At 37.6% G+C, this 13,391-nt stretch overlaps 1 protein-coding gene across 5 annotated transcripts in view; it reads right to left on the bottom strand.

Moving 5' to 3' along the window:
• CNKSR2 (connector enhancer of kinase suppressor of Ras 2) overlaps positions 1-13,391 on the bottom strand; it is a 206,825-nt gene that overhangs the window by 55,664 nt on the left and 137,770 nt on the right. For all 5 annotated transcript variants that reach the window (XM_030234813.2, XM_030234814.2, XM_050978190.1 and 2 more), the window contains 2 exons: positions 2,322-2,370; positions 1,274-1,446 (listed from right to left, as the gene is read on the bottom strand). In XM_030234813.2, coding sequence (XP_030090673.1) covers positions 1,274-1,446; positions 2,322-2,370 — 222 coding nt within the window. The remainder of the gene's footprint in view (positions 1-1,273; positions 1,447-2,321; positions 2,371-13,391) is intronic.

The following is a 13,391-nucleotide window of genomic DNA, read 5'->3' as shown; positions in this document are numbered from 1 at the left end:
AGCTGGAGTCATTATGTGGAAGGTACAGGACTGTAACTGGTTCTGCATTAGCAGGTATTTTAAAATCAAAAAGACACTGTTTAGAATAATCTTGCTACTTTTTTGAATGGTTGCCTAGAGAAACAGAGTTTTGGCAAGAGCAGTGTTTGCCTGTCTGTCCCCCTGCCCCTGAGGCACCCCCTACCAGCCTTTGACTCTACTGGTGATGACAGACACTGTGCTGAGGGAGCTGAGGGCTCAAGAAAACCCAAAACTCAGAAAACCTCAGGGAAACTTGGGATGGAGTGGGACACGGAGGAGCTGAGAGCGCTGCCCCCGACAGCAGAGCTCAGAGCTGCCCCTTGGACCCAGTGCTGACCACTCACTGCATTGTAGGCATCAGTTCCTGCCCTGATGAAAACCTTGTAGTAGCCAAGGGAGGGAGAACAGAGAGGAGGGAGTTTGGGTTACTGCTCTGCAACTGGGATCAAGGCACAAATGGAATGAGCCTGAGAAAACAGGCTTTGAGAGCTCAGGAACAACTTGCTCTCTGTTTACTCAGGGAGAAGTTGGAGATTACTTTGAAAAAGTTATGTACAAATGCTTGCTATGATTAAAAGAACAAGTCCAGGACAGAGTGTATACAGATGTTAACAATGGTTTTATCTGAGTATATTTACTAATGAGTCTAATAGGATTAAAAATCAAGCTATCATAACACTGGCAAAAAGCTAATGCTGATATAACAAATGTGTACCAATGCAGAAAATGTTGCATAATCAAAGCTGTACACAATTCAGCTGGGATGCTCCTGTGCTTTTAAGTTCAGCATTTATGAGCACTGAAATTATATCAAAAGCTACAAAGAAGAAACAACAGGAGAACAGAACTGAGAAAACAGAACTATCTTCCTTAATTGCCTAGCAGAGATAAACAAGAAACACCAGGCAGCACAACATTAAAGTTTACACTTCCATGACTGAGCTTGAATGACAGGATTAAGTAATTACCTTTTCTCTTTCAAGGGTTTGAGGATAAATTTATTCTAAACTGGTGTCATGAGGACACAGAAAACTGTGTTATTTCTCCATGTATTAAGAAGTGAATTGGAAGGAACAGATATCTCAAAACCTTCATGGTAATTTTTTCAGACAGTTAATATTAATTTCAGTATGATTATTTGTGTGAATAAAGCTATGAACATATATAAGCACTGAAAGCATTGCTTTCACACTAAATCCTGACTACAGCACTACACAAAGTATTCATTGAGACAGTGAGAACAGGTGTTTACCTCTTCATTGATATACCAATATAGAGATGTGTCCTTCAGGACAAACCAGTACTTTTTCCATTTTTGGGAGAAGTAACTCTTGGCATCTTTCTTTTTCCAAAGCCAGCCTTCACAGTCCCCTCGACCGAGATCTTTACATGAGATCCGTCTTTTGCTTTTACCAGGAATAGGAGCTGAAAATGACAACGAGGTGATGTGAAAGCATTTGATTTGTCCACTAAATCAACAAGATACCTAGTCAGAAAGCACTATATATCTGTTTAAGAAAATTAATTAAAAACTTCAACCTTGAATTGCTGTGAAAAATTATTACAAGTGTTCTGTTTTGACCACAAAGCTTATGCACACCACCATAATTTAAAGGCCAAAGCAAATCAAACCAAACCATGTCCAGCATCTCAGAGTTCATATCCTATGGGTAAGACAAAAAAAAAAAAAAAAAAAAAAAGCAACACAGAAAGAGAAGACAGAAGACACTATAGAGAAAAGAAAGGCAAGATATTTAAAAATAAGAAAAATGCTTACTTGTAATTTTCAACATATTTCACATTAGGATAAAGTGCACAACATATAATTCATGTACTTCCCACTTGGTTACCAAATACAACCATTAAAGTACTTCACAGGTGTTCACAAACCTCTCCTTGCAGCTCTTTTTGAAACTAAATAGTTCCTAAGGCCTTTGTACTTCAAAATCAAAGGAGGAAAATTTACTATGATATAAATTACCTGAGAGCGTAGGTAATGAGCAAGTGCTGCAGTGAGGCATTACCTGAACACAGCTGGAAAAACCAACCCTGGCCCCAAAGAGGCTAGAGTCTAAGTATTCAAAAAAAAAAAAAAAAGATAAAAGCAGATACATGAAGGTAGAGGAACATTAGGTAACTATGAGACATCAGAAATGGACTAATACATTCTCAATATGATCAACTGAACTGAGCATTTTACTGGAGCTACCAAGTTAGAGTTCCTCATATACTGCAATACCATAGAATTAATCTTGGCAAATCCCTTCCTACCCATAGATGAGAACAAATTTATTTTTTACCTTTGTTCTTCTTTTTACTTTTCTGCTGTAGAGAAGACTGCTGAAATGTCTACAAGAAAATCAAAATGGAAGAAGTGAAATTACAATGTTTATATTCAACCACATACTTATAATAAAAGAAATGTTATGTTAAGTCATATCAGGTAACACCAACCAAGAGACTTCTAGGCCTAAGAAAAAAGATGATTTTAGTTCATCTGTTCATAAGGTTGTAAAGCAAAAGCATACTGTCAAACATCTCAAAACAGATCACCAGTTAGGTTGCCAAACCAACTGTAGTTTCTGCCCAAAATGGTCCCTCTCCTCTTGTTCTGTTCATAAAGAAGGAATATCTCTCTTTGTTTAGTACAGTAATGAAGCTACACAGCCCATGTATTTCTAATGTCTACAGTAAATAAAGTATTCTTGACATCTATATGTAAATATACAAAACCACACACTGCCTAATGCAGGTGTGGAAGTATTCATACAATGGTCATTAGACCATCAGACAATTTTCTCAGAACCAGGCCTAATATTCTGAAAGACATCAGTAAATTCTGCTTAATCACAACTGGAAAAAAGTCTCCCAAATAAAAAGTCTGAACTAAAACTTTATTTTTTTCACCAGGTTTTTAAGTTGAAGTATTTCCCACCAGCTGATCCACTGCCACAAACTAACCCACTCCCTTGACAATGAGACAGGATGGAAATTGCTCCTTTATTTAAGATCTTAGCTTATTAATAAGATCAATAAGTATTAACACATTCTGTAACCATTTCTGTTTAAAAACTTTGACTCAGATAAACACAATCCCCAGTGAACTAAAAAAAAAACAATCTGTAATGAATCAGCCAAAATTTAAAGATGTGATTTGACTTGTTTTGAACTTCAGTTTTCTAGAAAGGCAGACAAATGTTATCGGTGTTAAAACTAAGAAAAGGTTATATTAGAGTGTCTGCTTATTAATACTTTCTATTTCAGCTTGCTGGGAATCAATACAGAAATCAATACTTCTGTGCCACTTGGTAAAAATAAATCTAAGCAAAAGCACTGACAGTTCTGCAATTCCAAATCCTGTTCCTAGCAGTAAGACAAACCCTCTCCCTAGTTTACAAGACTAGGTTCAATTCAAAGAGCAGCTTTGGTTTTGCACTTGGCACTCAGTGCTATGGCTTAATCGATGTGATATTGTTTGGTCCAATGTTTGACTCAATGATCTTGGAGTTCTTTTCCAACCTTAATGACTCTATTCTAATAATGACTCTCCTCCCTGCTTCCCACACCCCTGAGCTCACATGCAGCAGACTCAGCTTCAAAGGGATCTCTTGCCTCACAGCTGAGAGATTTTCATGCAGCAAAAACTAACATGCCCATGGGGAAAAATTACTAGCAAGAAAATAATTAAGTGTAATTAAAAAATTTAACTGACTTGAGATGTGCTGATCCCTCAGAGACTATATTTGACAAAACCTACTCCCCTATATTGCCCCCTTCAGTGGATCAAAGTAGGCCTCCACTGGGAAGTAAAAAGAGGATCCCACTTGTTTTCATTTCCTGGCTCTTGCCCCTTTTCTTCTGCTACTGGTGCCAATTAAATCAGCACCAGCTCTCAACAAACCAAGACAGCAACACCCATCCCACTTACATCACACAAAATATTTCAACCTGCGAAGGACTAGAAGAGATCATAATGACCCAGGAGTAACAGAGTGGCTGAGAAGAAGTGTGTAACTCCCTCTGAAAATCTTAATTCAAAGTAGATGAAAAAATACACACACATACAAATCCAAAACTTTAGCACTTCTCAGTTCCCAACTCAGACAATTTCATTCTGCTGTTTGACTTTTCTACACTATTATTTTCACAGTGTCAAAACAGAAAAGGAAAATCTCTGCTCCATTTTCTCACAGTAATTCTGAGAACAGGTGAGAACATATGAAAAGCCCTCTCTTTAGATGTTTTGTCTGTAAATTGAACCTGCAAACCTCAGTTCACACCTCAACTTCTGAGTCAGTTTTTGGGAAGAAAGGGTAATGAAGGGGTATCAGTTTTTAACAGGAAAAAAGCATGTAATTTACATGTCTAACCATTTTCCCCATACATTATGTTATATTGCAAAATAGAAAGCTTTTATTAAATTCAGCTATTATTCTAAATTAGCTCATTGAATTAAATCATAATTAAGGGCAAATTCTACAACTGAAAGAAGTTCCTGGGAACTATTTCAACTGCAGTTATTTTAACTAACACTTATTATTTTACATAGACTTCAGACTTCAAGTTAGTTGACCCTTTGCAAAAAGCAGCACCATCTTTTTTCTTAACTCAGAAAAAGTATATGTAATATAAAATATGTAATTGGAGAACAACAACAACAAGAAAGTGAGGATGAAATCTAAAAAGGATTCTTGTTTTGTTGCTTTTTAAGGAACTCACTGAATGCAATCTACAGCCTCTTACCAGTTGTAAGACAATGCTTAGTGCTGTTTTCTCAGCAGTGTCAGGAGGTCATGTCCTTCCTCCTGATCAGAGCAAGGCTTGCTTTGAAGCCAACACTGGATCCTGTTCTGGGTCATGTCTGGCCTAAGTAAGCTATCTCCAAAGAGGTAGATTCCACAGCTTCTTTAAGCAAACCGTTCTAATGTTGGCCACCATAATGTTTCCCATTTACAGCTTAATTCTGTGATGTGGCAAATACAGAAATAATGCAACTACTACTTCTAAATTCCATGAACCCTAAAACCATGGATTTCCACCAAGAAATTCAGCTGTACTAATGCAAACTTGCTGTAAGACACTGTTTAATCACTCGTCCACAAAGCCAGATTCAATGTATGCTCACTGCATTTTGAGCACCTTGAGCTTTGAGTAACTGCTTTCATAAACATTTTGTCCCAGTTTCCAAGAATCCATCTCTTCTACTAATTCTGAGAGCAAGCATGAAATGAAATAGAAAGCAGCCTTCCATATTAAAGAAAGTCACTACTAAGTTAAAATAATGAGTAAAACGGAAACAAGACGGACACTGAAAAAGATTAAATAGATGAGTACCTTAAGACAAGCGGAAATTGGCACTCCTGAAGAAAACTTGAAACACTTAAATAATATTCTGAATTATATGCCTTTCAGTCATCCAAAACACAACTAGAAAACCTTTCCATTACCCAAAAGCAAGGTGTCACTTGATGTTTAACATTCATCAAAACCCCTTTTTTATACACTGAGATTCACTGACTTTCTTAGACACAATTATTTTCTCCTGTAATATGCGATCTTTGAGCTTGTTCTATTTAATAAAGCCCTTGGACAAGTGCATCTCTAAGGAGAATATCAAAGAAACATCTAATGTATATAGTATATAGATATAAACATCTAATGTATAATGAAATGCCCTTTCTATTAGCAGCCTCAAAGGACATGTATTTTAAGAGGAATAAAACATCATTTATTAAAGGGTTTTTTCTGTTTCTAGTTTAGTGTTTTGGTTTTTGTGGGGGTTTTGGGAGAAGATTTTTGGTTGTTTTTTTTGTCTGTTTGGTTTTTCTTACCAATGTTCTAGCATGCCCCTAGCCCTACCTTTCTGAGGTCTTAGCTGCAAATTCCAAGAGCCAATGCAGATTCAAGTGTGCAGGGAGGAGCCATAACAGTCCCACTCTTCCTGCAACTGTTCATTACCAGACTTGCTGTGTGGATTGTATTTACTCTAACAGTCTTCAAAATGATTGACAGAGTTCCAAAAGGCCAGCAGACTGCACACCTGTAAAGAGCAACCTGCCCCAGGGCAAAGCCTTTTAGGATTATAGCACAGCAATGCAGCTACACTGTAAAAAACTTACAGGTGGAGGCTCTTCCAACCACAGAGACCATCAATGGCCTGTAATTGTAGTTGCTTTTTAGCATTAACATAATCCCATACAGGTGGTCTAATCAATACTCTCTGCAGGCACACAATAACATATCAGCATCCTTGTATGTGTAACTCAACATTTTCAAGAAATGCGACGATCATGTTTCTGTCTCATTCTCAGAGTTACTCAGGTTTCTCTTCTGGGAGAAAGTATTTACTATTGGTTAGTGCTGTGACTGCTCCATATTTGCTCAGAAGGGGATCAAGATTGAAAGTTAGTCATTAATGTCCAGAAGTCTGAAAATGTAACTTGTTTAGTAGTAATTTCATAGCTCTCTACTTGGAAAAATGTATTTAAATGAAAGTGTGAAATTATTAAGGTTTCAATGAATTTATTTGTTTCATGCCAAATAGGAAACTCAATAAAATGATATTTCAATACTAATATCAAATTGGAATGAAACTTCTATCAGAAGAGAAGAATGTTTGATATAACTGTTATGATGAAAGTTAGAAAACTTACATTCCAGTTGATAGCTCAAATAAAAGTAGAAAACAAATAGACTGGTCATCAAAATGATAAATTTGAGAAGATTAGTTATTTTGACAAACTTCAAAAGTCTGAGGAAGATGTCTGAAGATCTGAGGTTAAGCTGTTCTTTAGACTTCTCTAAGACCTACTATAAATTACAGAGATGTGATCAACAGAACATTACGTCCATGCCCAAAAAATAAATATATTCTAATAGTTATATAAACTTCTTCATGGTTACAGAATTTGTAGGTCTACCAAAAAAAGACCACAACTGAAGATTCTCTGATGGAACAGATTGAGATTGACCATAGCAACTAGTACTATATTGGACAGCACCTAAAATTCTCATTCAAGGGCTTTTTGTTTCTCCACTATTCTTCTGAGATTTTTCACTCACTCATTTAAAAAGAGGTGGAAGAGAGAATCAAGTTATGGAAAAAATAAATCTGGGCTCAGTCTGATTGGAAGGGAAAATGCCACATATCTATAGCTTTATTTAGAGCTCGGGTCAAATCCAATTTTTCTCAAGCTGCAAGTTTAGACACTAAGGAACTGTTTACAGGCAGGCACTTTCCCTCTGTCACTGTAAGATAGCTTCCTCTAGTTTCAGCAGGGTAGCTTGCAACACATCTGATTACTGGAACTTTCTGCTACAGATGGAAAAGCCAGTCTCTGGGAAAAAAATGAAAGCTGGTTCTGCCAATCATATCATTGATCTCTCACTTTGAGAGATTGGTCTCAATGCTTTGAGAACACTGGCAATGTTCTATTTTCACTGTTTTGATATGCCTCATACACATTTCTCTGCATTTGGTGTGTTGTGATCCAAAATTTCAGAGCTAAAAGAAGACTGAAAAGGGGGAAATGCAAACCTATTTAGATACAACACCACACTTTATATCAGTATTAACATCTCATGCTTAAGGGTACTCACAACACAGGATTTTGCCAAAATCTTTTCTCTTTACCACCTTGTTTAGTCTCCATTAAGAGCCCATAGCAGACAGTACTAATTATTTTAATGGATATTTCTGGAAAACAAAGTTTTCAAGTACTGTTACAAAGATATGATGAGGGAAGACCTCTGTCAGATCAGAAAGTTTGAAACCTCCTGCCAATCAGCAGCAGATATTCATTCTTGCACTTCGTTAATGACCACAAGGGGAAAAAACCAGCATGTATGTGCCTCAAGAGTTTTTTACTGCATAAAAAAGCGTAGGCCGATATCTTGAAGCTGCCAACTTTCTCATGTGCCTCTGAGGTGAGCAATGGCTATGAGCTGTCCAGGATGGTGTCCTTATCACAGTCTACAAAGGGTTGATAACATCAAAGATGTCTATTCTTTTCATACAACAGCTCCTATGTCGGCTTATCCAAGACAAATAGGCTAGCTAAGGGCAGAACTATGGTTGCCTGAAATGTGATAGCAAGCACAGCTTTTCTGATCAGGGATTCTTATCCATTCTCCCATTTCTAAATGTTTTCTTATAATTTGTTGGGGGGGGGAGCTCTGTGGCAAATATTACAGTAGCTGGATGCACTCAGCAGTTGTGGAAGCTAGTGCAAGCACTTTGTGAGAAGTCGTTAGCATAAAGAATGCAAAAATAAAATTATTTTTTAAATCTTCAAGCTATTTGGAAAAATAATATACAGTGGTGCTGCTTTCCACCATCAGGGAAAGACCTTCCTTCTTAGCCATTAAGCCAGAGGACTCTTTAACTGAAATACCAAAGCAGTAAAACTCCTGGACAATATTAACTTTAAATGAGAGTTCTCATATTCCCTCAGTCTTTCTGACTGACATAACAAGGATTGCAGCAGTGTCACAGCTGCCTGAAGCAAATGAGAATAAACACTTAAACTAGACAAGTGATGCTCATTAGGATAATTTATTCTGTGATCATTCTTCTGCTTTACATCTACTTTGAAACATGCAATTTTGGTACCTCCCATGCTAGTTTTTATTGACAGTAAGAAATCTAGGAGAGAAAGGGAAGATTCAAAAACTCATTATCCTTTAATGGCAAAAGTCCAAGATGCATCAGTTGCTCCATCATTGTGTGTCTCAAGTGCATCCATTTAAGAAGGAAAATAGAAACTAAACTATCACCTGTCACAGAACAGTATTTAACCCTTTATTTGGATTAATACTCCTTATGAGTTCCCAGTTTAACCTCTTACTGAAGAGAATGTACCAATCAGAAAAACCACAAAACAACTGAGGCAGGAAATCAGCCCTTGGAGATCATTTTATCCAGCCTTGTTGCTTAAAGGAGACTCCTCCAGAGAAGGTTGTTCAGGGCTGTGGCCAGTTGTGTTTTTAGCATCTCCATGACGGAGACTCCACAAACTCCATGGGCAACCTGCTCCAGTTAAACCATCCTCACAGTAAAAGCATCTTTTTCTTATGTTTATATGGAATTTCCAGTATTTCAGTTTTTGTCCGTTGCCTTTTGTCCTTTCACAGTGTGTTTGAGACAAGTCACCCCAAAGATCCCATGGATACTTTTGCCCTGCTGCTATGCCCCTCCAGTAGATACCAAACTTGGAATTTCCTCCAGGAAAACTCTTGGTTTGCTTAGAAAATTTCTGTGTTATTCACAGGAAAGGTAGGTTTTCCTTGTATGCTTACATTAAAACATCAAGATGATCCAAACAGATTTAAGAAACTTACTCTTGATCTATTATTGGATTTGAGAGGTGGTCTGTGGCACAACATGGACCAGAAGGAAAAAAAAACTGCTGAAAAAGAGAAGTCACCCCTGGGGCATTAACAACATCTTCCACCAAGCCCATGGTCTTTGCAGAGGAAAAATCATTAGCCTAGAATAAAGGTCCCATGCCTCTTTACAACACCTTGGTGCTTGCTTGTGTTGACAAGCACATACACCTCCTTCTGCAGGAGGAGGGAGCAACACTTCTGATTGTGCCCCTCAGCATGATCTCTTTCATACTCTGACTGTGTGACAGAAAAAAGTGCAGAAGATGTAGGAGGTCTGAGAAAACAGATTTCTGCTTTAAGGAAGATACACTATTGCAAGTTTTTCTCTGTTAGCACTTGGACATAATATGGTTTAGGGAAAAAAAAAAAAAAACCAGAAAACTCCTTCTGGCTTTCAACAGAAGGGAAGTTTTCAGGGGAAAAAGAAGGAAAGAGTTTCTGCACATCAGGAATTATACATTCTGTTAAAATTCATACCAAACACTTCCATTGCCCTTATGAATTAAGGCAAAAAAAAAAAAAACAAAAAACCAGTCTATTGCAGGATAAAAGTCTCATTACTTGCTGGAATTCAGTAAGATTTCCTCTAAGCATAAGATGAAGCAGAACTTTGCAGAAGGTGGGGAAAGATAACATTAGGTCTTTTTAATTCCGAGCTGGCCATGGTGATTTTATGGGTACAAACCAGCTTACAAGAAGTTTTACACATCACTCTAAAGCCAGAATTCTGTAGTGCTGGAAATGCTATCTACTTGGGTTTATCTGAAAGCAAAGGGATATACTTGAGAAGTGGCCAAAAAGCAGTTATTGCTTTTATGAAAAATACCAGGTTGCTTTTTCCTCCACAGCACAGTAGCAGAGATGGATTGGCTGACTCAGGGATCAGGCGCTAAGCAACGAGCACTTCTCTCCAATAAAACAGAAACACCCAATAAAACAGCTTCAGTTCAGGAGCTGCAGTGCTGCAAAAAGCCATTTTCCTCCCAGGTGGAACCATACAATCTCCCATATTGTGTGTTAGCAGCAGGCTCGAGGGGCCACCACTGTGTAAGTGGGGCAGAGGAATGGGGCAGAGACTCCTGTGGAGTCATAACCACTACTTGGGAAAAATCCCTTGTTCAGAAACAATGGAGCTCTTTGTCAAAGCATTTTGATGCTTTGACATAAAATGGCACTTTGAAACAGGCACATGTGCTCCATTAATTCAAAAAACATTTCCTCCACTCAGTACAAGTTTTTTAGAATGCCAAACTTCTTGACACATGCCAGCCGGTGTCCTTGGTAAAAGCTTTCAGAGTCCTGGTATCTCCCTTTCCCTTGTGCAGAAAGGAAAACAGAGAAGAGCCAGTAGAGAAGTCAGGCCCTGGATCCAAGTTCTCCTGGATGTGACAATCCCCAGCATATTGCAGTGGTAACTCATGCTAAGTTCCCTCTGTGCAATACCTGAAATAAACTTCTCTGCTACAATGTGCTGCGCTTCATCTCTTCTTTATCAAAGGGGAATAACCAAGGGACTAAATCACTTATTCTACATTAATAAAAAATAAAACTGTGTTACTGTGATTGTACCAGCTACAGGTAATGTAGCTTACTCATGTAAAAACAATGATAATACCTCCAAAAGCAATGGTCCTCTATCAGGTAATAAAAACAGGATAAAATCAGGAATGATTCTACGAAATGGTAACAGAAAAAAAATACAGAATGGGGATGTGAAAGGAAATTAGGAAATGTTCTGAGATGAAAGATTTATAAGTGTATAGATCTACATCTCTAGACCACATAAAAGTACACTTTCAGACTATTATATTCTATGCAGTATGGAATAAATCTAGACTGGGAACACTGGACTTGATGACCTTTACAGTAACTCTCTCATTTTTAAAGATTTCCCCAGCTTTGCTATGGAAAGAAATTATGACAGGCCATTTTTTTTCCCTCATAGTCACAATGCAAAAGAAGGTAATAGAGAAAGTTTAAACAGAAATTTCCCACAAAAGATTCCCACTGTGCTTCATGATGGCCCATAAACCAATCTTACCTCATCTCTAGAGGATTTTGCTTTGCTGCCATAAGTAACTCTGGATTTTAGTAATGATCAGAGAGTATATAGAATGAGATGTAAAATCTCCTATATTCAATACCTTCAAATTTCACTTGGGCAACCACTTCCCCAATAAGAGCAAATTAATGGTATCAACTGTTTCTTTCAAAGAGAAACAATGCAGATGTGAAAATATTCTCTAATCTGTGACAGGAATAATATACCTCAAGAACAATGCAGATATTATTCCATATAATTAAAATAACTTAGCACTCCCTCCCAAGAAGACTAAGTATTACTGTTTCACAAAATATATGCTTAAACAGAACTCAAATATAAAAGCTGCATATGTGCATCTACTCTCTTCAGTCTTGAGTTCAAAGGACTGAGATCTAGAGCAGGGAAAACAGATATGAGATTACTGAGTCACATTCCTGAGATGATTTTAGTTAAGAAGCAATGAAACAACAGAAACTACCCCTTAAATCTTAGCAAGTTGCTATCCTCTCAGCTATTGCCAAAACACCTGTTTTGCTGTTCATCTCCAACTTTTCTGCTGTGGGCAAGACAAGCAGTGCTGCAGGTTGGCCAAGAGTTCATTCAGTCTCCACCTCAGGAGGTGTTTAACACCCAGCTGAACATAAACCCTGAGAAGCCTTGTCTGACCTCAGACCTTGCCCTGCTTTGAGCCAAAGACCAGAGCACAGAACCTCCTGAGGTTGCTCCCAGACTGAATTATCCTATTATCCAATGCAGTTTATGCTGGTTTCTGAGGCATTGGGGGTTTTGTTTTTCTGTAGCAAATTCATTAGATGCCTTGCTCTTGCTGGCATCTTTCCTCCCCTCTGTCCAACATTTTACTTGGAATTTCGACAACTGGCTACCTATTCACCCATGGGTCACTGGTCCCATCATTAGTAACAGCAATTCATACCCTATTTGAATGTGGAATTTAGTACAGATCTGAATAGGATTAAGTGAAAGAGATTAACTGTAATAGCAGAGGACTAGACCAAGAGGCCCCTCTATTCCTCTCTGTTGATTGCACTGGACTAAAAATAATACAAAGCCATCTTCCATTTGTAAGGAATTTATATGCTGTTTCTCTCTTGCTTTTTCTCTTATTTTGAACCAAATTTTCACAAAACTCTGATGGAATAGCAAAAATTACCTTTGGCCACAAAAATTGTATGCCTATGGCAATCATTTTCCAACTGTCACAAGAAAGGCATATTTTGCTTATTGATTAGCTGGTTTACTGTATTGTTTGTTTTATATGCTATACAGGTCACTTATGACTTAAATGAAGCTTCTACACAGATTTTAACAACACAAGTACTATTTTTGTCACTTATTTTGTGTCTGTTACATTTGTGAAGTGCTGCATTCAAATAAAAGGATACATACAGTATTGTTTAGATGTTTTCTTTTGAGGTGTAGAAGATGGCCAAGTCCTGGAACCACTATTCCAACTTTTAGAATGTGAGTGAGAAATGCTGTTCTCCTGTCTGAATCAAATATACAAACCCACAAGTATCCAACTGAAAGAAACCCCACATGTGTAGGCATTCAAAGCTGCCCGTGGCCAATGTGCCTGTGGGACATGATGGTGTTTCAGACTCATAAAGGCAATAGGTAAAAATTTCCTATTATGTTTCTTTTCCTTTTCCTACTTTTCCCCTAATTTTTTCAGCATTGTTCTTTCTAAATGTCTCTCAGAGCAACAGACTGTCTATACCTGAACCATAGATTAGGCTGATGAGAAATGGATAGAAGCTCATGATGTCTTCATTGCACAACTGCATTTGCTTCTCTGCACTGCATTATATGAAACATTCTACTAGCACTTTTGCCTCTGAATAGACTTTGATGTTTTTAAAATAACTCCAAATCAGATTATTCTATAACTTCATAAGCCTCTTCAGCTCATTTTCTACTG

Source organism: Serinus canaria, chromosome 1 (genome assembly GCF_022539315.1).
Source record: "Serinus canaria isolate serCan28SL12 chromosome 1, serCan2020, whole genome shotgun sequence".
In the NCBI taxonomy this organism is placed as follows: Eukaryota; Metazoa; Chordata; class Aves; order Passeriformes; family Fringillidae; genus Serinus; species Serinus canaria.
The sequence above is the reverse complement of the archived record's forward strand: the minus strand, read 5'-3'. Positions and strand labels throughout refer to the sequence as shown.